The sequence below is a fragment of the Eptatretus burgeri genome, chromosome 10 (assembly GCF_056783735.1).
Source record: "Eptatretus burgeri isolate ZD-2024b chromosome 10, Ebu_testis_v1, whole genome shotgun sequence".
Lineage (NCBI taxonomy): Eukaryota > Metazoa > Chordata > Myxini > Myxiniformes > Myxinidae > Eptatretus > Eptatretus burgeri.
The window spans coordinates 66,851,101-66,876,411 of record NC_140970.1 but is presented as its reverse complement, the minus strand read 5'-3'; the positions used below and the strand labels follow the sequence as shown (position 1 = coordinate 66,876,411).

At 48.1% G+C, this 25,311-nt stretch overlaps 1 protein-coding gene across 9 annotated transcripts in view; it reads right to left on the bottom strand.

Moving 5' to 3' along the window:
- Positions 1-1,768: 1,768 nt before the first annotated feature.
- LOC147018754 (period circadian protein homolog 2-like) overlaps positions 1,769-25,311 on the bottom strand; it is a 105,636-nt gene continuing 82,093 nt past the window's right edge. For all 9 annotated transcript variants that reach the window (XM_085898794.1, XM_085898790.1, XM_085898796.1 and 6 more), the window contains 7 exons: positions 12,507-12,758; positions 12,030-12,356; positions 9,464-10,389; positions 8,958-9,132; positions 8,632-8,797; positions 8,153-8,303; positions 1,769-7,717 (listed from right to left, as the gene is read on the bottom strand). In XM_085898794.1, the coding sequence (XP_085754920.1) occupies positions 7,391-7,717; positions 8,153-8,303; positions 8,632-8,797; positions 8,958-9,132; positions 9,464-10,389; positions 12,030-12,356; positions 12,507-12,758 (2,324 nt within the window). In that variant the 3' untranslated portion in view covers positions 1,769-7,390. The remainder of the gene's footprint in view (positions 7,718-8,152; positions 8,304-8,631; positions 8,798-8,957; positions 9,133-9,463; positions 10,390-12,029; positions 12,357-12,506; positions 12,759-25,311) is intronic.

Below are 25,311 nucleotides of genomic sequence, written 5' to 3'. Positions count from 1 at the left end.
AGCAGACGCACGCGCAAGGGCCTTTCACAAAATGCTGAACAGGCCTCGCACGCCATGTCCTGCGAAGCCGGCGCGGTTGCCAAAATAACTTTATACGGCACAGAAGGCTTGCCACACCCGTCTCCCGTCTGGATCGGTCAGCCATCCATTTCCATGCATGCACTCACGCACGCCATGTTACTCTCACCACTCGCACACCTTGACACGCACTCTGGGACAATCACATTGGGGATTCGTGTTACTACAAGGGGTCCTGAGGTCTCTACCCCCCCCCCCCAAAAAAAAAATCCGCACGGACACCTTGGCATCATACACTCGCTCGACCTCACATAGCCCGACCGGACTCACCTGGTTGCAATCCACTTCGAGGGAGCATACCGTCTCCCTCTGTTCCTGAGGGAGGCTATCCTGATGCTCACATCGGGTCACGAAACATTCCCCATTTTCCCTTCCTAATCCGACGTGTGTGTTCCTTCATTTCCCATATTCCGTTCACCTCTATCTGTTCTCTCTCCTGTGTCTCTTCTGTTTCTTTTAATTCCTGGGTTTCTGTCTCTGTTAATTTCTCCATTGCCCCCTTGTATTTATTAGTTTTATTCTCATCAATTATCGTGGGGTCGCTCGTCATCCCGACCTCACCCCTCTCCATCACGGCCCGACAAACCTCCACACTCCCCCTCGACTCACTCGTTTCCCCATGTGCAGGCGCCATTATGCCTCTTATGCCCACCTGCAGGTTCAACCCCATGTTCTCCCTCTCCCCTCTCCGGGTCTGCATATCACCCCTCACTGTTTGCGTATCTCCCCTCATCTCATCCATTTTGTACGCATTCCTCTCATTCGGCTTTCCATTCCTGCCAGCATTGTCATCAACTGGCCCATGTCAAGTGGACTCGGCGCAGCCGATGTGCGGAACCGGCCATGATCGGGGGTGGGGGGTGGGAAATTTGACGGAGGGGGGGGTGGGGAGCGTGTCATATGCCACCCCTGCCACTCCCAATACCCCTTCTGGGTTCGGCTGCGGGGAAAGTTCTTGCATGGGGGTTTCGTCCTGGGCCATCGGTTCCTCCAAATCCACCTGCTTCAGCTCATTTTGGCCCGCCATGGTGTGTATTTGAGAAAAATTTTGACGCTCGTAATTTGGAGGGAAGGGGGTTCTGCTACGTACATCCCTGATCCGAATCCCGTTAATTTCTCTACGGAGGCGGAGGGGCCGAATCGCACTCCTGATCACCAATTTGTTGTAATTGGTGTCCTGCAAATTTTCGATGGAGGTGGAGAGGTTCGTACCCCACTCCTGACAATTAATTAGTTGTGGGCCAGGGTTCGGTGGCGATAAACGACCACAAGGTCGTTTATAAACGAGGATAAACACAAGGATAAACGACCACAAGGTGGAGCAGTGGAGTCGTCTCCCACCGAACACCCGGAATTTAGGTTGTGAATCTCGGATAAGTCCGAGAGTTCACGGGTACCTTGGCAGACCGTGGTCGCCAATATTTCGACGGCGTGAGGTCGGGTCCACGTGTCTAATTCCAATTTACCTAAGTACCCACGCCATCTAACTCCCGGGGAAACCACACCCTCGGCCGACTTTGTCCGAATCGAGTCGCTATCACCAACTCGGATCTGGCGTAATCACAGCTTACCGCGCAAGTTATCAAAGCCGCGCCGGACCAAATGACAACTGACCGGCCCGAACGGCCTTACTATTTCTCAATGTGCACCTTACTCGGCCAATGAGAGAAAGCACAGAAAAACGAGCTGGTACATTTAACAGGGGTTTTATTTTACATTAATCGGGAGGGAGACACAGAGCAGAGTTGTCCGAATAAAGAAATGTAATGTACAATGAACAACACTGAACAATTTCTACTGAAACAGACTGGCACCACACACACACACACACACACACACACACACACACACACACACACACACACACACACACACACACACACACACACACACACACACACACACACACACACACACACACACACACACACACACACACAGTGGCCACAGCCTGTATTTGCACCTGTCAGCCTCGTGCGGTCTGCTCGAGCCTGTCCGGTGGCGGGAGTCGAACCCACCAGACCAAGAACCGTGCCACGGACACCAGCCAGCATGGGCACAGACCAGATTAGAATATCAGCAGGCAAGATGAGGCTTCCTCTCTTTCTCCTTTTCGACGAGGCGAACCTTGCTGGCTTTCGACGAGGTGAACCTTGCTTGCTTTTGACGAGGCGAACCTTGCTTGCTTTCGACGAGGCGAACCTTGCTTGCTTGTTCTCCACCGCTCACCACTTCCTCTTATCCTCCCCCTCCCCCACGGGTCGAGGGACTCCCCTCCGGATTGGACGAGGGGTTGTCAGGCGACTCGTCACTGTCCTTCATTGGCCAGGCCGAACACTCCATCTGGCTGGGCACCTGAGGTGGTCAGGCCCCCTGATTGGCTGGGGCGAGCGTGTGATCCTCGCCCTTCGCTCATTGGCTCGAGGAAACGCTCTATGCCGCTCCTTGGAGCGTAGCCTCGATCCGAAGCAACAGAGGCTCCGCCCACACCCTCAGCCAAAAACACATGGGCAATGGCGACCGGGTTGAATGTGGGACAATGTCGCTGTTGTTGTTGTTGTTGTTGTTGTAGATGTAATAAAAACCTAACTAACAAATAACTCGTAGCGCACACACGAAATTCCCATTCTACATAGGGGATGGATTCCAACTATAAACACATTCTTATCAAAATAATGAACTGCAGGGACTCTAGCTGTTTTTGTGCAAAAGGCTTCCAGATTCGTAACAATGTCAAGATAGAAGAAGAAAGTGAGGCTGTCCAAGCAGCGACTCGAGAGCAAGTGCAGCGGCACCGTGCACACCTCAGGTTCGGCTTGCATAGGTATGGGAGTATGCACTGGAGCAGCGTGTTGCAGCGTTCACTTTTTGTCGGTACTCCATGGGCCTCCATCTGGCCATCTCCCAGGAAGATGACTGGCTCATCCCCATCGCCTTGAGATCATTGAGATCTCCTGATCAACCTGCTTACAACCATGAGGCACATGGTCATCCAGTTGGTCTTCTTCACTCATGAGGCTCCCTCGTTGAGAGAATATGATGAGCAGGATCAGCATCAGGATAGATCTGCATGTCCATATAGACGCAGCTGATGCTCATGGACTACACGGGCAACAAATCTCATTCGAATCTCTCTCAGCAACTGCTCATTGGACACACATTCTGAACAGCAAGAGCCAACCATTCTCTGAAGAGACCTGGTTCCAACTGTGAAAGGAGTTAAGTCTTCATCTCAGAACCTTGGCCAGAGTCCAGGTCTCACATCCATAGAGCAAGACTGGAAGCACCAAGAACTTGAAGACTTGGACCTTCATCTTCCTGCATCAGTACTGACAGCACCACACCCCATGACTCCCCAGATGTCCATTGACCTCTGGCTCACAGCCAAGGAAAGTGAATCTCAACGTGACCTCAATATCCTCAACAGAAACAGGTACAAACAAGATGGCAGCATCCAAGATGTCATTGAAAGATTGGATCTTCGTTTTGAACCAGGAAACCCAGTCCTCATAGCTCAGATTCCTCATTCAGTGCATCGAGGTCCCCTACAAGGATATCCAGCATCTCCGCAAGGACAACTGCATCATCTGCGACATCAAGGTCAGAGATTGACATTTCCAAGGGAAGCACAACAGCATGATTTCTCCAACATCTTCCCCAAAATCCAGTCCAAGTAAGCGTTGATGAGTGCAGCAGCCAATAAACAAATGATAAACTACAGTAGCAACTGGAAATAAGGTGGAAGTGGAACCACCACACCTCACAGCACTCTCTGTACCAGAGTGTAGTTCAGAAATCAGATCGACCAACTTTGGTGGCACCCCACGAAGACCAAGAATCCTCCAGAGGGCATTTCGGTTCATTGAATTGAATGCTTTGAGGAGATCAAATTGGGCTGCAAGCAGCCCTCGCTGAAACTCTCTTCTGCATTTGGTGAGGACACGGAGAGCAAGGATATGGTCAACCGTTGACCTCTCTGATGTAAATCCCGACTGCTCCGGTCGCTGGTGCTCAAGCAGATGGTGGCAAGTCCTATCACAAATTATCCTGGCAAATACCTAGCACAGCGCTGAGAGAAGCTCACCCCTCAATCATTGGCTTCCTGGCAATCACTCTTCCCTTTCCAGAGAGGGACAAACAAGGCCTCTCTTCCAATCAGTTGGAATTATACCTCTGCTCCAAACAGAGCACAGAACCGCATGCAATGATACGAGAACAGTATTTCCACCAGCCTTGAGAAGTTCAGCATGGATGCCAAAGATCCCAGGAGCTTTACCCCTTTCAACTGGTTCACTGTTGCCCGTGTTTCCACAAATGAAGGCAGTTCACAGTTGATTAAAGGGTCAGCAATGGGGTAGTTATATCCCTGACATTCAACTCAACAGCTGGTGGATCAGCCTGCTACTGCTGCTCAAAGTAACCGGCACAATGAACCTTCACTTCAGATTCCTCTGTCAAGAGCCCACCACCCACTGCTCTAACTGCCGCACACTGAGGGACAAGCTGAGAGGAGCGCAAGGCATGAATTCCTTATGCAGGATGAAAATCACTCTTCCACAGGTGATGCTCTCCTCCTTCACAGATTTCTTACACATCGGCCTCCTTGTCTGCAGTCAGCGCACATGCAGTTTTATGCCTCAGTTCTCTGAACAACTCAGCTCTGCCATCAAGCCTGGCCCTGCAACTCTCATCAATGGTATCCAGTGTCCCTTGGGAGAACTCCTCAGCTCTCATATTAGAGATTGCCAACATCCAGCCAAGGCTGGGATGGTACCATCCTGCTGGATTTATGCTGCAAGAAACCTGTGGTCGGTATTGAGGAACTGGGTACTACGTAAGACCCTGCATTTCTGAATTATCTTCCAGTGACCATCAGTGAGTGCATGGTCAATCTCCTTTGCTGCACCACCAGTGTTGGAATACCTTGTCTAGCAATGAGGTTGTGGGCACTGAAACCATGAACCAGCCACCCTAAATCCACAAATTCTTGCAAAGTGAAGGAAGTTCTTGCTATTCAGGTTGACAGTTCCAGACCCATGGGGTCCAACACATGTCTCATGGCCATCCCTATCTGTGCAAGTCTTGTTTGTTTGTCTGTGCAAGATTGAAATCTCCCAAGACTAGAAGAGTATCTCTTGTGGGATACTGATCAATCATAGACTTCAGCACAGCAAAGAATGCCTCCTTCACAGAGAGATCACTTGCCTCAGATGGAGCATATACAGAGACCAGGGAAATGACATCCAAGGAGTGATGAATCCTGTCTCATATGTGCGTTGACCAGTGTTACCTCAATCATCATGGGAATCAGCTTGTTGGACACATCTGCAGAAACTCCTTGGGTATGGTAACAATAAGAGTGACCAGATCACTCGTATGTGTGCCTACTATCTGGTTTCCAAACCTCAGAATGTCAGGTTCGGCCAGATCAGATCTGTGACTTGTCACAGGTACCATGTAAACCTGTACTAACCTGTTTTATGTTTGGGTTGTCGGTGACCAAACAGTCTCCCCCACTGAGTTTCCTGGTGAGGAGGGTGTATGGACATGGAAACCCAGCAGGACTAAAAACAAAAACTGTCAAAGGGCGGAGGAGCTCCTTGTGAGCCAACGGCCGTCCATATCTGGTGCCCAACTGCGTCTGTGGATGTCCTTCTGCAGTGTGTAGCTTTACCTAAGAGGTTGGTTGGAGGATTTGCACTCCGGCCACCATAAAAACACTTCACTCCACAAAACACACTAAAAACGTGCCTCAGGGAGACACGACAAGAGGCAAGAAGAACCGAAGACGGACAACGGCATCAGCAGCACCGAGCAGAAATGAGCCGAGAGCAGAAAACAGAGAGAATGAACAGCACTGCCGAGGGGAAATGAGCCAAGAAGAGCTTCAGACATTCAAGCAGAACAGAGGGGACACCAATGTCTGAGATGGATGAATTATTCTTGGTGATGTATTTACTTGACGGCCAACTGTGACAGGTGGGGAGGTTGTTTGAAGGCTTGGAGTGGGGAGATGTTTGATGCTTTTGGGTTGAGAGGGGGTAGATGAGGACTTGGTTTTGGGGGATGGATGTTTAGGCCTTGGTGTTTGTGAGAAAGGTTTGGGGGAGTTGAGGGCTTGAAAGCACATTTTGCATTCCGTGGATTTCCACGGGTCTTGCTAGTTTGGTAGATTGTACTAACAAACATGGTATTAACGGGGTTTCCCCCTTCATTGGATTTGTAAAACATTCAAGCATTGCTAAAAATATTCCATCTCAACCAGCTGTTGTTTAAATATCATCAAAGGATTTCAGCATTGTTGATTTTTGTGCCCACGAATGTTGTCAGAAAACTTGAGAATTTTAGTCACTATTGCAAAACAAATGCATTTCAGATATGCAAAATTTGGAATTTTGTGTTCTGCTATGTTTCAATGCAAGGAATTAGATATCAAAAAAATTATAAAGGTGCAAGAAACTCAAACTCTTTCACTTTACCTCTACCTTACTTCCACTTACGAAAATCAAAATGCTTCTACCTTAAACGCCTCTTTCTTCCACCAACGACAATAGAAGGGCATTTCACTTTCTGCTGCAACATTATATATACATACAATTGATGCCAGAAACTTAAATTTCCTTTAACTTTCTTATTCCAAGTCAAGAGCCATTAATTGATGAAATTTAAACATTTTTAAATTGCGTTGGGCTCAGTGATAGCAGAATCTGGAGAACCCTTCTGCCAGCACTGGTTGTTGGTGGACATTGAAGACCTTTTTTTTTTTTGCGGAGTAGGCAAATCATCAAAAGTCGAAAATCAAGCTGAGCAAACGCATCTCAGAAATATGGCAGAATTGCTTCCTTCGGCCGACCTCTCAGGGTGGGAATGATTATGGCCGTGATGAATTGTTTCTGGCTGCTGAAAGGGTTTACCTTAAATTTCTGTCCTTTGCATCACCAAGAGCAATAATGTAATGTTTATATTAAAGTAGGAAACACTAACAATTGTACTGTGTTAAAGATATATAAAATGTATTCAACCAAATGAATGTACTCAGTAACGATAAAAAGGTTTTAAAAAAACAAAACATTCACAGTTGCCATAAAAATCTACATTTTGTCAAGGACAATAACAAAGCATCAACATGAAACCTCATTTATCTGCTCTATTTACAGGCTTAACAATTGCATTTTCATGCATGTTTTTCTTAAGGTGCAGAAATGCAGAAGGTGATTGATGTCCTGAACTTATGGAGGTGCAGGGCGCAAATGGTTTTGCTGTCCTCTCTCTCCTTATGAATGGTGCATCTCTGTGGTCAAATCAAAAGAAGTTACGTCTTCACACCGCTGCTTGGCCATGAAGGACTTTGGGCACCGATATACCTCGAGAGGTATGCAGTCGTGGAGTTTCCTCCAATCGTTGTTGTATTTCCCTGCCACGCACCACCGCTTTCTGAGAATCTCATGACAGGCATCGTGGGAAGAGCTCCAAATGATGTGGAGGAAGGAACAATCTGAATTTTAGAACCACCAGCAGCCCCCGTTAATGATACTGACTCATCTCTCAGCTCAAGCAGGCTGCCTTCCATCTCGTGCTGCTCGACATCATAGGGCGCTGGATCTCTGCCAAGCTGACTGCTTCCGCAACCCCCACAAACCTGTGAATGTGGTAAAAAAAACCGATGGTCAGGGTCAGGGGTACCAAAACTCGAACAGGATAGGAATTAGACAAGTTTCAAAACCTTTTCCTCTATGTTTTAGCAATCTTCTTCTTCTTTAACGGCCACCATTATCCCATCCTTCTTCTTGGGTCAGCCGGGAGAAGCTTGGCCCGGGTCTTCACAAATTGGTTGGCCAGGTTTGACATTCAACTAGTTAGAGGAATTTGGCCATGGTGCCGGCGATAGCTCATCTACTCTTCGCAAAGGACACGATGGGATCTTAAGTCCATCCAAGAGATGGCACACGCATTGAAGAATTTGCTTTGGGGCGAACATGCATACCTCTAGGCCATCCTGTCAGCCCCGATGTTTTAGCAATAAGGGGCTATATAAATACAGCATTGTTTGACAGCATATAGTGATGAAGCACACCTGGATATTGATGGCTTTTGGAAGACCACCCTTGTTTATCCATGGGTGGACTTCCATCAGCTGATGCTCCTGCTCATCAGATAGATGAGGCTGATGTTTCTGCATGGCCTTAAGTTTCTTGCGGTCTTCCTTCAGCACAGCGTCAATGTCCCTGAAATGAGCCAGAAACAAATGACACATACTCTATTAGACTTTGCGGAAATGCAGGCAGAGGGTAAATTTTCCGGGATATCAATTTTTTTTTTAATTTAAACCACGCATGGGATGAAAGCAATTTAACAGGTCATGGCATCCATGAGTCTACAAACAAATTACAAAACACTAAGCAAGAATAAACATGCACAGAATTTGTGCAAATATCACAGTTTGTGTTGATGCAGATTCAAAAACGTTTTCTTCTCAAATAATAATTGACAACTCTTTTTTCCTTGCAGTACTTAAGTGGTTATGAGGTGTATACATTTGAAAGCAGTTATTACCTGCTGGGCAGTTGATATTTCAACATGATGCTCTCATCTGTATTGGCCATAAGCAGCCACATTGGGTCCTGCAGCCTGCATTGTTTCAGCTTTTGTTCTCTGCACATCTGGAAAGTTTCTGACGAGTCATTACTGGCAAAGTACTGGCTTGTGTTGCTTGTACTTCCTGCAAGAGATTACAAAAGTTTGTTGTAGTGGATGTTTCTTTTGCTCTTAAATTAGTAAACACATGAAAGACCACTACTCTAAGAAGAGATTTTTGTGGAAGAAGTCCAGACAAAACAGAAAACAAAACAAAAGCGATGAGGATAAACATAGTTATTTACCCGTTCCGCTGCCAGACAAGTTGTAGCCATTAGAACCAAGCGAGCCGCACCCGGAGGACCTCGAGACGGATGTTCTTGAAGTAGCTGAATCGGTACCTGAGCATGAATCTTTTTGAAGCAGAAGATCAAGGAAGTCACTGCATGTTGAAACGACATCTTCACATGGTGCCTCATCCTGTCATGCCCCAAAAGGAAACCTCTCATGTTGGTACAATCAAACTATACTTGAAATTACTAATCCAACCAGGTTTCAACAAATTATTGTTGCCAGTTCCGATTTGTCTTTGCAAGATGGTATCTTTTCATACCTGCAATATTGCACCAATAATTCACAGGATAAAAAAAGTACAGTATTTGTTATTGCTGCAACAGAAAGCCAAACTCTGCAAACCACCTCAAGCAAAGTACAGTACAGTATTACAATTCCTTCAACAAACACCTCAGTAACCTAATAAAGCCTTCAAAAATATAGGGCCCAAAACTGTGAAGTAAAATGGTATCCTCACCCTCTGTTGTTTGCCAGACGGACCAGGCCATGGTCCAGCATTTTGTCGCTCTGGTGCTCGAGGAATCTCTTCCAGGTTGAGAAGGTTGAGTTGAAGTGGTGAACTGCAGCACGATTGATCAAACAAAGGCTGGTCACCTGGAGGGGGTGACATGATCATGGAGGGAGGAATTGAAGCTGGAGATCCTCCAAGGCCAACATCCGTAATCAAGGTTTCGTCACAGGTGGTAGATGGGACAGCAGCTTGGCTTGGAGGGATGCCAGAAAGTAAGGGTGTAGCATGAACAGGAATGGAACTTGCACCATAAAATACCATTGGTTGTGCTGAGTAGATTCCAGTGGCTTGGTGGGACCCAGGAACTGCTGCATAAGCATTTGTCCCAGTGGGCAACATAAAACTTGTTGGCACAACCATTGGGAGATGTGGAGAAAAATGTGGTTGGGACATTTGCTGGGTTCTAAGAGGAAAATGTGGTTGGGGTATTTGCTGTGGTCTAAGAGAAAAATGCAGTTGGGACATTTGCTGGGTTCTAACCCCCTTGCTATGGTTCATGCTGGGGTAACAGGCTGTCTGGAAATTTGGCAGAAAAGGCATGGGATAGGTAAGCTGGTATGGTGCAGGTTCCAAGGGTTGCATGAAGGTTCTGGGATGAGGGGTAGTCAGTGTGGTTATAGCAGCCATGCTAGGTCCATTGGTTGTGCAAGAGGTTGACCATGACTGTGTCGAACCCGAGCAGTTGCTAAGCTGAGGGCTAGGTTGAACCCATTGTGCTGATACTTTTTCTGCTGTCGGCAGAGGTGGAGGTGGTTTGCTTTCAGGTAAGGTGTGCTGCTTTGCCCGTTTTGACTTCAACTTTCCAGATTTGGTGCCACTGGCTCTCTGCCCACCTGCTTGCAAGCAGTGATGTGAAATACCTCGCATTGGACCTGGAAATGTAAATGAAAAACTTTTAGTCTGCAGGTTTATTTAAACTTCTAATTTGGGAGTAGCATTCATGGTTTATAATACCCAGATAATTCAACAGCCTCCAGGTACCCTTAAAATTCCCAAATATTAAAAAAATACAAGCAAGTTGCAATTACAGTAATATAATGTCAGCAAAACCAAGAGTACAGATTGGGTGCAACACAACTATCCATCCATAGTCCTCATCTGTAATGAATTCAACTGCCATCCTGGTATTTGGCTGGGAAATAGCTCTACAACAAGAAGTCATGGCTTGTCACAAAACTCATTGACCCTCCTCCTTATGCAGCACACAGCTGCAGGTTGCATCAAAGGCTGAGGGCGTAGCTGTGCTGCTACGCACAGTCTGGAACACTGACGGGTTCCTCCTGTGAAGCCCATTTTTATATACCAATTCCCCTAAGTGCTGCCATTACGCCATTATACAGTAGCTGTAAGTTAGAAACACGTTCAGTAAGTTCTGTGGTCATATGGAAGACGTCAATCAAATACATCAATGTGCGTTGGAGATACGTTACACATAGGTTCAAATCACGTTACTCATAGGTTAGAAATAACTTTTGGGTAAGCTCAACATTACCTCGACGTGTTTCGACTTATGAGTAACTTACAAGTAACGTGTGTCAATGATCGCGTAACGTGCCTACAACTTATGGCCAGCGTATGCGGAATGTGTGAGTCATATGCTGGCATACGTCGAAAAATTTTGAGAATGTTAAAATTTGTCGACGAGCTCGGCGTACTACGACGTATGCAAGCGTGCTTCAGCATGCTATTAACGTATACAGAACCTACCCATAACGTATTCGATGTGTTCCAGCGTTTTAGACAAATTTTTCATACATCTGCATACGCTCGCTAAATCGTCAAGGTGTGACAGCCCTTTTACTAGAGTGCTGCTGTCCTCCATAGGCTTTTGTCCTTATTTACACCTCTCTCAAATTCACAGCTCTCAGCATCTCCCAGGAATAAACAGAGGGACAGAATCTGTTTCTCCCTCATTGGAGACAGGCTCGTGATCTCTGTTTTCTGTTGCCTTAGTTCTGCGGTCTTGCTCTCAAGCTTTCTTCCGTCCATCATCAACCCCTTCAGGATGTATACGCTCTTCCAGTGACCTTTTCCTTGTTAACATCACACTATCTCGGGTCATCACTCACCTCCATTCCTTTCTTCCTCTTATCCCATATGTGGAATGGCCCGAGTCAGTTCAATCTCACACACAGTCTTCCATCCCAACCTATGATCTGCTCTACCACAATTAACCCTCTCCAGACCCACTCTTCTTCCCTGCAGAGGTTACCATCTCTCTCTCTTCTTTTCTTCTTGTTCATTGTATCCAGCTGTTTGTCTCTGGTTCTTCCCTCACCAGCTTGCCAGAAGCATACAGTCTGTATGCTTCCCTTCTCTTCTACATCACCTTGCTCTTTTACAAGCCTAAATTTTGTACAATTAACCATACCAAGAAACATTATGCAGAATAAACACAGGTATTTTAACACAACAGAAAACGTTTTTTGGTCGATTTTAGTGCAATAGACGAGGTGAGGGAGGGAGACAGAAGTGTTGGTTAAAAAGAAACACAGGCTTTGCGTTTTCTTACCTTTCACTCCAGAGTGTCCTCGGTGCTGACTGGATAGGCAAAAGCGGTGTGGAGAGCCAAATGCCCAGATGTGGCTCATGTCTTGGGACAAGAAGCGTTTGATGTAAGACTGCTCCTCTTTCAGTGTGTGTACTGACAGTGCCTCTTTGGTGAGTCCCACCCTCTTATATTTATCCTTTTTCTTATCCTTCTCTTTAGTTTCAGCCTGCAGGGTAGCAGTTACGAATGGTGCTCTGAAGGGTGCACAAGGGGGTGGGGGTGGGGGTGGTGTGCCATAATTTTTCCCCTCTGCTTCCCTGGTTGGTATTTCTTCCAGTATCATAATTTCTGCACATGGGTCAAGAGGGAATACAGTTGCATTGAAATTTGCACTGTGCTGTATATGTTGTATCGTTTTATTTTTCCAGCCATTCATCATCAAAATTCACAGTCCATAATTTCCTACTTGCAATAACCTCAATTATGTTGTAAACGCACCTGCATCTTGTGCTTGCATTTTCTTGCCACCATCACCAACGTGCACGATGGTACTACTGTAACTACATTGGCTCGTCATTGATACGACACTTTCTGCTTTGGTTATTGGTAGCGTCAGTGTGCTGATTGCGTGAGGTGCCTCAACCACAGATCCCAGTGCACCACAAAGTGGTCTGCCTGCTGTCAGGTCCAATAAGCCAGATCTGGGAACTGCAGCTGCAACACTGCTTGTAGACTCCAGCGCAGAGATGTCTGTGGATAACATGGCAGACAGGCTCAGTGGCACAACATTGAAGTAGTCATCTTGACAAATTAAAACTTCGATAAATTAAGATTTAAAAGATGATTGCTAGCCTCTATTTGGCATTTACGATGTCTCTCTGTTACTCTTCAATCATGTGTAAAGGATTGTCTCAATATCCAAACTGCTTTTACTACCTGTAACTGGAGGGCTGTGATCTGAGATCGCTGATGGTTCCCAGTATAGCCAATTGGTAGCACTTGAAATTCTGCCTCATCATGAAAACATCTTTCATATTTGTTTGTTTTCGATTGAAAACAAACATATTTAACAATTAAATAATTGGGAAACGAAATGATGGAAAACTAAATACAAAAATTTTGGGGGGTGGGGGGGATTAAATATCATAATTGAAAATTGAAAAAAATAAAAATTGAAAAAAAAAATTGACAAATAATTGAAAACAAATTAGAAAAATCAAAATTTACATTAAATAATAATAATAAAAAAATTGAAAATAGCTCAATAATTGAAAATTAAAGATATTAAATAACTGAAAACAAATTAATTGATTTGGGGACGGGGGGGGGGGGGGATAAGGCGTTTTTTTAATTAAAAAATTTAATAACTTCACAAAAACAAACAAACAAACAAACAAAAATTCTTCAAAAAGCGGGACACCATGGATTAAACAATTAATGCCTCCCTCTGGGAATCATAACAACAAACACATTCTGGAAATAATTGTTGCCCTCAGGCACTTTTTTTTCTACACGTCAAGTCTTCAACAATCAATGAGAGTGGTGTTAAATTTGAAGTGTACTTCACTGAAATATAAATGAAGACAACACTGAAGTCACTTCGAATGGAGAATGGATATCTATAATTCCAGCAGTGTGTGTGTGTGTGTGTGTGTGTGTGTGTGTGTGTGTGTGTGTGTGTGTGTGTGTGTGTGTGTGTGTGTGGGTGTGTGTGTGTGTGTGTGATGGTGTGTGTGTGTGATTGTGTGTGTGATGGTGTGTATTTGTGTGATGGTGTGTGTGTGATTGTGTGTGTGTGGTGATCGTGTGTGTGTGATCGTGTGTGTGTGTGTGTGTGTGTGATCGTGTGTGTGTGTGTGTGTGTGTGTGTGTGTGTGTGTGTGTGTGTGTGTGTGCGTGGGTGTGTGTGCGTGTGTGTGTGTGTGTGTGTGTGTGCGCGCGCGCGAGAGACCGCTGTTTCTCGACAACCACTGGTCCGATCTAATTGAAACTTGCCAGGTATATTGCTGGGGATCTGCGTATGTGCCTTTTCAAGGTTTGATATTAATCGGACAAGTGGTTCCCAAGTTATGGCCATTTATTTATCAACCAATGATAGGACACGTTGCTGTGTCGGCGTGGCCGATGGGGAAAGGGCGCCATTTAGTTAACAATGACAGAACAAGTTGCTTGGCGTTTTGCACCCACAGTATCTATCTATAATTCCAGCAATCTCTGTTTGTTTGCCTTTCAAAAGGTTTGAAATTAATCGGACAAGCGGTTCCGAAGTTATGGCCAAGTTAGAGTGTGTTCCCCATTACGGGTTACAACGAACGGACTTCCGGATAGTGATGACTCACTGTATTCTAATAATTTCTCGATTTCTTATGCGCATTTATAGATAAACACAATGCCCCAATCCAGTCGTCATTTACAAGAGCAAAAGAACGGCCTGTGTAGTTGCTTGAAAGTTTGTTTTTTTTTTCTGAGAGAAGGAACGGCCTGTGTGTTTTGTTTCTGGCACACGGTTTGAAAGTTTATTACTATTATTATTATTTTTATTTTTTTTGCATGTATGGGCACGCGAGAGAGAAGGAACGGCCTGTGTGGTTGTTGTTTCTGGCAAGCGGTTTGAAAGTTTTTTTTTTTGTACGTACGGGCACATGAGAGCGAAGGAACGGCCTGTGTGTTTGTTGTTTCTGGCATGCGGTTTGAAAGTTTTTCTTTATTTATTTATTTATTTTTGCACGTATGGCCACACGTACGGGCATGCACTAGTACTAATAAATGTTTGTGTGTGCGTCAGTGTGTCACCTCCATAACTCTATAACCATGAAACATAGCAGCCTGAAACTTTGCATGCACAGTAAGGGAACTCCAAGGAAGTACATGATTGAACTTTGGGTGTTTGGGTTAATTATAACACCCTTTTTGAAGACAATTAACGACCTAATTTAATAATATCCTTCATCAAGCAGATCCTCATCCACTTCACTTGCATCTTAAGGCGTATCCGAGTTACCTTGCTCGGGTCTTAATTCACTATTTTGTTCTGCATGCTCAACAATTCCTCGAGTTGGAACAGGCTGCAACAATTTTCTAATGATAAAGTTGTTCCCTCCCCCTGCCCCCCCCCCCCCACAGGGCAGCTCACCAGATGACAGGATTGGGGCAAAGCCTTCGAGACCCCCAATCTTTGATGATAGGAGGAAAACCAAGGGATAACCTTCCAGGGTCAGATTGCGGTCATGTGTGTCGGGGTGGTGCTGAGGTGTCGTCCACCAGAGGGTGGTCTCCTTGGGCTAACCTGAGGTGATCCCTTCAGGTGGGTGCCTGGAATGTCCGATCCCAAAGAGTGGATGATCACCTGTCTCTATCATCTGAGCTCAAGCGTTTGGACATCGGTATTGTAGCACTCTCTAAGGTTCGGAGACCAAAGAGTGGCGAGATCATGGCGGGTGTTTACATGTACTATTGATCTGGTTGCTTTGATGGTTACCATTCCCAAGGAGTTGCTGTTGCTGTGTTCAATAAGTTGACTCCAACGATAATTAAAGTAACACCAGTCAACGAGCTGATTATGAGACTAAGGATTCATCACTCCTTGGGTGTCATTTCCCTGGTCTCTGCATATGCTCCGACTAAGGCAAGTGATCTCACCGTGAAGGACACATTCGATGCTACATAGGAGTCTGTGGTTGATCAGTGCCCCAGGTGAGAAACACTTCTCGATGTCAACGCATCAACTGGAACTGATAGGGAAGGTTATGAGACGTGAGTTGACCCCCATGGATCTGGAACTGTGAACCAGAATAACACTAAGTTCCATTACTTTGCAAGAAGTCATGGACTTGGAGTGGCTGGTAAATGGTTTCAGTACCCACAGGTTCATCGCTTGACTTGGGATTCCAACGCTGGTGGTGTGGCAAAGGAGATTGACCATTTGCTCGTTGATGGTCACTGGAGTATGATCCAGAACTGCAGTGTCAACCATAGTGCTCAGTTCCTCAATACCGACCACAGGCTTGTTGTAGCAACTCTGAAATAGCAACTTAAATCCAGGAGAATGGTACCATATCAGTCTAGGCTAGGCTAGATGTTGGCAAGCTCAAGGATGAGAAGGAAGCTGAAGAGTTTGCCAACAGGCTGAGTGGGGATTTGGGGGTCTGGGTACTTTGGGGAATCCTGAAGAGTTGTGGAGTGCTTTCAAGACCACCGTGCTTGATGTTGCCGGTAGATGTCTTGGAACTCATTGTTGGGTGAAGAAGAATTTTGTGTTGCAAGGGACACTGGATAATATTGACCAGAGTCGCAAGGCCAGGCTGAATGGCAGAGCTGAGGCATAAACTGTACGTGCATTAATGGTAGACAAGGAGGCCACGGGGTGCAAGGAATCTGTGAGTGGGTAGTGCATCACCTGTGGTCAAGTGATTCTCATCCTGCTTACAGGGGAATTTGTGCATTGTGTTCCTCCAAGCCTGTACCTCGGTGTACTGCAGCTCAAGCGGAGGATGGTGGGCTCTTCACAGAGGAGTCCAAAGTGAAGGCCCGCTGGGGCAGTTACTTTGAGTGGCTGTACCAGGCTGATCCACCAGCTGTCGAGTTGGATGTCAGGGGTGTTACTATCCCTATCGCTGACACTCCAATCAACTGTGATCCACCTTTGTTTGTGGAAACACAGGCTGCGGTGAACCGGTTGAAATAGAGTAAAGCTCCTGGGATTTGTGGCATCCATGCTAAACTTCTTAAGGCTGGTGGAAATGCTGTACTCGCATCATTGCATGCAGTTCTGTGCTCTGCCTGGAACACAGGCATCATCACAACTGACTGGAAGAGGGGCCTTGTCGTCTCTCTCTGGAAAGGGAAGGGTGATTGTGAGGATGGCAACAACAACTGAGGGGTGACGCTGATTTCAGTGCCAGGTAAGGTCTTTGCTCGGATAATTCTTAATCTGGTTCACTACCATCTGCTCGAGCACCAGCACCCAGAGCAGTCAGGCTTTACACCAAAGAGATCAACGATTAACCGAATCCTTGCTCTTCAGGTCCTTACGTTTATGCGCTTGATCGCTTCTCGGCCTGATGAGTCGGCCCTGAACCGGTTGGGAATCTCCCGGTCCTACCGGAAACTGATGCGTCGGCTTTGTTGCATTGATGCTATTAGTGGATCCCGGGATATTTACATTGAGCATATGTCGGGCCATCATCAGTATGTGGAGGTCTGGGGTTGGTACTTCCCCATTTCCCTTCCTCCCTCCCCCCTTACCCCCTTTTTTTGTATGGTGCGGATGGTTTCCATGTTTGTCTAAGTGAATGGATCTTGCCAAATGGACGAGAAGTGCAAATTTCTATTTTTGGACTGGTCCCCCTTCTTTTTATGGCCTGGTGCCCTTAACTGGTCATTGGGGGTTGTGTTCTTTTTATTTTGACATTCCCCCAGGGGCCTCTTTCTATTCTTTTTCTGATTCTAACGGTGGGGAGGAATTTTATCCTCTGTTCTTATCAGTTTAATTGTTGTTTCTGTGGTTTTTGTTGTTGTTGTCTTGGGTGAATGGAGTGCAATTTTTTTTTCTTCCACTATATTTTCACGGTACGGTGTGGTGGACGTCTTATCCTTGGAACTGGTTTTTGAATTATTGTGAATTTTTTCTTTTGATTCTAACATTTTGAACACAGATTCCCAATGGAAGAGGACGGACCGAGCCGGGTCGGCGAGGTGGAGGTGCTGCTCGAGATGTGGAGACATTCCCCTGCGAGTGCTGTGGTAAAAACCTTGCGATGCTCGCGGGGTGGCGTCGACACATCGCCCGTATGCACCGGGCGGTCGCCAAGGAGGCCAACGCCCCCGTCGGCCCCCAGACCCAGGTATTTTTGTACCCGCTTCCCGACCGTTGGCCTTGTTCACTGTGCCGCGAGACTTTTTTTAATTTTCAGACCCGACAACGACACCTAAAGCGGTTTCATGCCGGGACTGCTTTTATTTCAGTTTTTAGATGCTCTCGGTGCGACCTGGAATACGATACAGCAAGGAAGGCGGCGAATCATTTCCAAATCCATCGGAAAGAGGACAGAGTTCGCCCCTCCGTTGCCGGTATCGCTGGGCCTTCGGGTTTCGATTGCCGAGACGACAGCTGGCTGAGGCAAGCACCGATTCTAGAGGGGTGCCCCAAGTTATTACAAAGTACGCACCGGGTCCGGCCGTCCCGGCCGAGAGCTATGGCTCTGACGACGGGGCGGCCGGCCCACGTGTTGTAAATATGAGTGGAATCGGTGTTTGTAAGCGGCGGTCGTTCCGGAGGTCCTGGTCACCATTTTTGGGTTACCCCTCTGGAGGGACGGCTGATCTGAATCTGGAGTCGAGCCGGGTCTCAAAGACCCCTGTGGGTGTCCCCCTCTTGGAACAACAAGTAGTTGCCTGCAGTGAGTCTCCGGTGCTGCCCATCACCGAGGGTTCCCCTGTCGGGGTCATCCCCCGATGTGATGAGGAGACATCCCGGGTTCTTGACCGCTTGGTATCGGCTATTCTCGAGGCTCCAGAGGGGCCTACTTTCGAAGAGACTTGTGACAGTTTTTTGCAGGTGGCAGGTACTGTGGCTGGGGGTGGGTTGAGCGGTAGTGTGGAGGGGGTGGGGCACCGCGATGGAGCGGGGGGGGGCTTGAACCCGCGGGTGCGGCTGAATTTGCTGCTCCGCCCGCTTCGGTTGCCGACCGGTCTTGAGCTCCCCCGCCCCGACGCGACGCTCCCCCGGCTCCACGGCCTGTCTCCCCTCCCCCAGGTGTTGATGCTGGCCCTAGCTTCCCTGAGTATTGGGTTGGTCAGCTGAGGAACACGGTGTTGTGGGAGGAGTTTGAAAAGGTCTGTGATGCATTCGCCAGTGCCCTGGTTGACCGCTGCCGACCACGGCGTGGTGGACGCAATGCAGACGCCCCCATGCACCCAAGTCGTCCTCGACCTGATCGTCCGGATATGGTGGGTGCTCCTAGGCCGGGGTATGACCCCAGGAGGCCAGTTACCTTCAGAAGCTGTGCAGGCACAGCAGAAAGCGTGCCTTTAGGGTGGTCCTCGGGAAAACTGAAGATAGATATTCTGGTGGGAGAGAATCTGTGGAGGCTTTTTTCTCCCGGGTGTTCTCCGCCAAGAATGTCGACCCAGTTGTCATTTCCCGGGAGTTCTCCAAACACGTGTCATCTACTGACGAGGCTCGTGCAGAGGGGCAGCGTTAAGTGCGCCCATTGGTCAGAGAGAGATCTCTGCCCGACTTGGGCGCATGAGTAACTCTGCCCCGGGACCAGACCGTGTTGAGTACCAGCACCTGAAGCGGACGGATGGGTCCGTGTTGCGTGATATTGGAAATTTTTAACCGATGTCTGCGCTCGCTCCGAATCCCAGCTTCATGGAAGCAGGCTACCACGGTCCTGATCCACAAGAAATGGGACACCAGAGACCCAGAGAATTTTCGGCCGATTGCCCTCCAGAGTTGCCTCTACAAACTGTTTATGGCGGTTCTGGCTGATCGGCTTCAGAGCTGGGCGCTCCGGCATTCAATGCTGAGTGAGGCCCAGAAGTGCTCTCGGCCCAGTGAAGGCTGCTTCGAACACTCCTTTTTGTTAAATACGATAATGAAGGACACCAGGCATAATCAGAAGAATATTTTTGTCGCCTGGCTGGATCTTCGTAATGCGTTTGGGAGGGTTCCACATGGAGTGCCGTACCGTTTTTGCCGCACTGGACACGATGGGCGCGTCTGCGGATCTGATCGACCTGCTTCGGGATGTCTATACTGGTGCCTCCACTACCTTAAATATGGATGATGGCCCGACTCGCGATGTCCCTATATTGTCAGGGGTGAAGCAGGGATGCCCCATATCGCCGATCCTGTTCAACCTCACGATTGAATTGATTGTGCGCGCGGTGCAGGCTTCTGCTGCGGCCAGAGGTCACGGTGTCAAAATTCATCGGCAGCCAGTGTCTATATTGGCATATGCTGATGACATGGTTGTCCTGAGTAGGACCAGGGTCGGTCCTTCGACCCTTCTTGAAGTGGTCTCTGTTAATGCTGATGTGTTGCAGCTGGAGTTTAAGCCTGCAAAGTGCGCCTCTCTGTCACTTTTCTGTCGGGAGGGGGTCAGGGTCGGTGATGTGTCATTCTCGATTCAGGGTCGAATCATGCCAGCTTTGAGTAGCGAGGAGCATTATCGCTACTTCGGGACCCCCATCGGTGTGTACAGAGATGATGAGGACGTCTGCTCATTGGTTACCAATATGATGGCGGACGTCCTCAAAATTAAACAATCATTGTTAGCACCATGGCAGAAGTTGGATACAATTCAGACCTTTGTCCAGCCCTGCCTCTCTTTCGCGTTGCGCGCGGGAAAAACGACCAAAAAACATGTAAATAGGCTGGTATCTGCGGTGGTCAGTGTGGCGAAGGAGATCTGCCAGCTTCCGGTCCGCGCGTCTAATAATTACATTTTCGTGGGCCGGGATGTTGGCGGATTAGGGCTTCAACACCCGGGGTCGGAGGCAGATATCCAAACTGCCGTTCAGACGGTGCGGATGCTGTCCTCCAGTGACCTTTCTTTACGCGGCATTGCCACGCAGCAGCTCTTGTCGGTCGTCCACCAGACGATCCACCGTGTTGCCGTTGAGTCGGACGTGGATAAGTTCCTGTCTGGCTCGATGGAAGGGCCATTGGCGAACTCTGGGTACAGCGGCCAAATTTCCACGCTCTGGTCTCGGGTGAGGTCCGCGACGCGGCGGTTGAATGTGTCTGTCCGTCGTGCCCTTTTAGGGTAGCCCTTTGTGACCCTGGGCCATTCCCATGAGTGTACCTCTAAAGACTTGTGTTCTGCACTTTGGGACTGGACCAGGGAGAAGTTTGCACAGCAGTTGCTCGGCCTCCCGGACCAGGGATAGGTTTGCCAATAGTTCCTCATGGATTCACAGTGGTTCGTTTATGCGCTTCTGTGATTAGAGGTTTGTGCATCGGGCAAGGCTGAACTGTGTCCCGACTAACGCTGTGACCCATCGGTGGAATCCCGCTGCCCCCCAAGGGTGTCGGCGGTGTTGCTATCCCTGGGAGACTCTGGCACACATTGGTGACCATTGTCCCCCGGGTATGGTACCCATTCGCCGCCGACACATCATCCAGAGTCGGCTGGTCAAGGCCATTCGTCATGGGGACGTATATGTTGACCAGCATGTCCCAGGTAATCCCTCCCCACATGACAGACCAGATATCACTGTGGTGGAGGGAAATAAAATCACAATTGTTGACATTGCTATCCCCTTTGACAATGGCCCTGATGCCCTTGCCACTTGCACAGTTGCAAAGTGGGAAAAATATGAAGGATTGCGTAAAGCATTGGTGGCAAAGGGCAAGGATATCCAGGCACTTGGGTTCATAGTGGGCACTGGGATCGTGGGTCCCTGGTAATGAGTCGGCCCTGAACCGGTTCGGAATCTCCCGGTCCTACCAGAAGCTGATGCGTCGGCTTTGTTGCATTGATGCTATTAGTGGATCCCGGGATATTTACATTGAGCATATGTCGAGCCATCGTCAGTATGTGGAGGTCTGCGGATGGTACTTCCCCATTTCCCTTCCTCCCTCCCACCCCCCCCTTCCCCCCTTTTTTTTACTTATGAAATCTAAAGATTTCGTAAGTATATTGATGCCTTCCGTTTGTTTGTTTGTTTGTTTGTTTGTTTGTAGGCACGATAACTCGAGAACGGAAGAAGCTACCAATGTCAAATTACACCACGTGATTCAGGAGGGTGATGGCTCGTGCTGATTAGATTTTGGTCAAAATCGGTCAAAGGTCAAGGTCACAGTGGGGTCAAACATAATTCCGTAAATTCATGTGGAGAAATGGAGTATTTTTGCTTCGCTCGACGTTCCGAGTTCGTTTTAACTTCGATTTTAATTTTGTCTTCGGTTTTTGCGATCGCTTAGGACGCTTAAAACTCGGTTGTCGAAATCCTGGAACAGTGATGAATAACTGATATATATAATAAATAATGTCTTTTATCAGATTCTTCTGAAAAGTAATACACCGATTATCTGGCATATCCTGCTGGTACTGAATCACTTTTTTAAAAATAAAAACAAAAAAATGGAATTTTTATAAGAAATCTAGTTTTTGTCTGGGACTCATTATCTGCAAACCACAGTGTAAAATCGTAGACCACAATGAATTCAGAATTCAAGCTCCCCTTGGGCTTCTGACTGATTCATGCTTTTATTAGACAAGGTCAGAGGTCAAGTTGACGATTTCGTAAGTACCAGTCTATGACTGCTTGTTTTTTTTTTTGTATGGTGTGGATGGTTTCCATGTTTGCGTAAGTGAATGGATCTTGCCAAATGGACGAGAAGTGCAAATTTCTATTTTTGGACTGGTCCCCCTTCTTTTTATGGCCTGGTTCCCTGAAGTGGCCCTTGGGGGTTGTGTTCTTTTTATTTTGACATTCCCCCAGGGGCTTCTTTCTATTCTTTTTCTGATTCTAACGGTGTGGAGGAATTTTATCCTCTGTTCTTATCAGTTTAATTGTTGTTTCTGTGGTTTTTGTTGTTGTTGTCTTGGGTGAATGGTGTGCAATTTTTTTTCTTCCACCATTGTTTCACGGTACGGTGTGGTGGATGTCCTATCCTTGGAACTGGTTTTTGAATTATTGTGAATTTTTTCTTTTGATTCTTTTTTTTTTTTTTTTTTTTTTTTTTTTTTTTGTATACCTTGGTCGAGGCTCGTATGAGAGCTAACACACAACTCACAGCAAGGAGGCATGAGACAAGAGGGGCGGGAGTGGAAGGGACAAAACATTGGGGAACAGAGACAGGTGAACTGTTGAAGGGAGAGGGATGGGGATGGGACGGGGAACATGGCGAGGGGAAGATGGACATTAAAGGGACTTTCAGGAAGGAAAGCAGGAGAATTGAAGGAAGTGGGCTTGGGTGGATTATCGGGGGTAGAAAAGATCGAGGATTTGGATGGGGGAAGATAAGAGGTGGTGGTGAACAGCTGTTTTGAAAGCCTGGAGGGAAGAATGGGAAAGAATAGAGTGAGGAAGTTTATTCCAAAGGCGGGAAAAAAGAGGAATGAAAGAGTGAAGATGAGCAGTGATTCGTGATTTTGGTAGTTTTACCAGAAGGGGGTTGTTGGCGGACCTTGAGCGCCCTGTGGAAATGTGGTTGGGACAAATCACAGAGAGAGCAGGGGGGGCAAGGCTGGAGAGGAGTCGGTAGAAGACAGAAAGACCACCGACCAACCTGCGGTGATTGAGTGAGAGGCCCAAAGACTCAGCTTCATTGCGGGAGATGCCAATGATCTTAAAAGCCCTGGTTTCGACAGCGTGAAGTCGAGAAAGGTGGGAGGCAGGAGCACCAGCCCAGAGGGGAGAGCAGTACTCCATCAGGCTACGGACAAAATTCTAACATTTTGAACAAAGATTCCCAATGGAAGAGGACGGACCAAGGCCGGGTCGGCGAGGTGGAGGTGCTGCTCGAGATGTGGAGACGTTCCCCTGCAAATACTGCGGTAAAAACCTTGCGATGCTCGTGGGGTGGCGTCGACACATCGCCCGTATAAACCAGGTGGTCGCCGCGGAGGCCAACGCCCCCGTCGGCCCCCAGACCCAGGTATGTTTGTACCCGCTTCCCGACCGGTGGCCTTGTTCACTGTGCGGCGAGACTTTTTTTAATTTTTAGACCCAACAATGAGATCGAATGCAGTTTCATGCCGGGACTGCTTTTATTTCAGTTTTTAGATGCTCTCGGTGCGACCTGGAATACGATACTGCAAAGAAGGCGGCGAACCATTTACAAATCCATCGCAAAGAGGACAGAGTTCGCCCCTCCGTTGCCGGTATCGCTGGGGCTTCGGGTTATCGATTGCCGAGACAGCTGGCTGAGGCTAGCGCCGATTCGAGACGGGTGCCCCAAGTTCTTACAACGGATGTACCGGGTCCGGCCGTCCCGCCCGAGAGCTATGGCTCTGAGGATGGGGCGGCCGGCCCAAGTATTGTAAATGTGAGTGGAATTGGTGTTGGTAAGCGGCGGTCGTTCCGGAGGTCCTGGTCACCATTTTTGGGTTGCACTCTGGAGGGCAGGCTGATCTGATACTGGAGTCTAGCCGGGTCTCAGAGTCCCCAGTGGGTGTCCCCCTCTTGGAACAACAAATAGTTGCCTGCAATGATTCTCCGGTGCTGCCAGTCACCGAGGGTTCCCCTGTCGGGGTCATCCCCCGATGTGATGAGGAGACATCCCGGGTTCTTGATCGCTTGGTATCGGCTATTCTCGAGGCCCCCGAGGGGCCTGCTTTTGAAGAGGCTTGTGACAGTTTTTTTGCAGGTGGCAGGTACTGTGGATGGGGGTGGGTTGAGCGGTAGTGTAGAGGGGGTGGGGCGCCGCGATGGAATGGGGGGGCTTGAACCCGTGGGTGCGGCCGAAGTTGCGGCTCCGCCCACTTCGGTTGCCGACAGGTCTTGAGCTCCCCCGCCCCGACGCGACGCTCCTCCGGCTCCACGGCCTGTCTCCTCTCCCCCATGTGTTGATGCTGGCCCGAGCTTCCCTGAGTATTGGGTTGGTCAGCTGAGGAATGCGGTGTTGTGGGAGGAGTTTGAAAAGGTCTGCGATGCATTCGCCAGTGCTCTAGTCGACCGCTGCCGACCACGGCGTGGTGGACGCAATGCAGACGCCCCCACGCACCCAAGTCGTCCTTGACCCGATCGTCCGGATATTGCGGGTGCTCCCAGGCCGGGGTATGACCGCTAGGAGGCCAGTCACCTTCAGAAGCTGTACAGACACAGCAGAAAGCGTGCCTTTAGGGTGGTCCTCGGGAAAGCTGAGGATAGATATTCTGGTGGGAGAGAATCCGTGGAGGCTTTTTTTCTCCCGGGTGTTCTCCGCCAAGAATGTCGACCCAGTTGTCATTTCCCGGGAGTTCTCCAAACATGTGTCATCTACTGACGAGGCTCGTGCGGAGGGCGGCGTTAAGTGTGCCCGTTGGTCAGAGAGAGATTTCTGCCCGACTTGGGCGCATGAGTAACTCTGCCCCGGGAACGGACCGTGTTGAGTACCAGCACCTGAAGCGGATGGATGGGGCGTGTCGCATGACATTGGAAATTTTTAACCGATGTCTGCGTTTGCTCCTTATCCCAGCTTCATGGAAGCAGGCCACCATGGTCCTGATATACAAGAAAGGGGACACCGGAGACCCAGAGAATTTTCGGCCGATTGCCCTCCAGAGTTGCCTCTACAAACTGTTTATGGCGGTTCTGGCTGATCGGCTTTGTAGCTGGGCGCTCCAGCATTCAATGCTGAGTGAGGCCC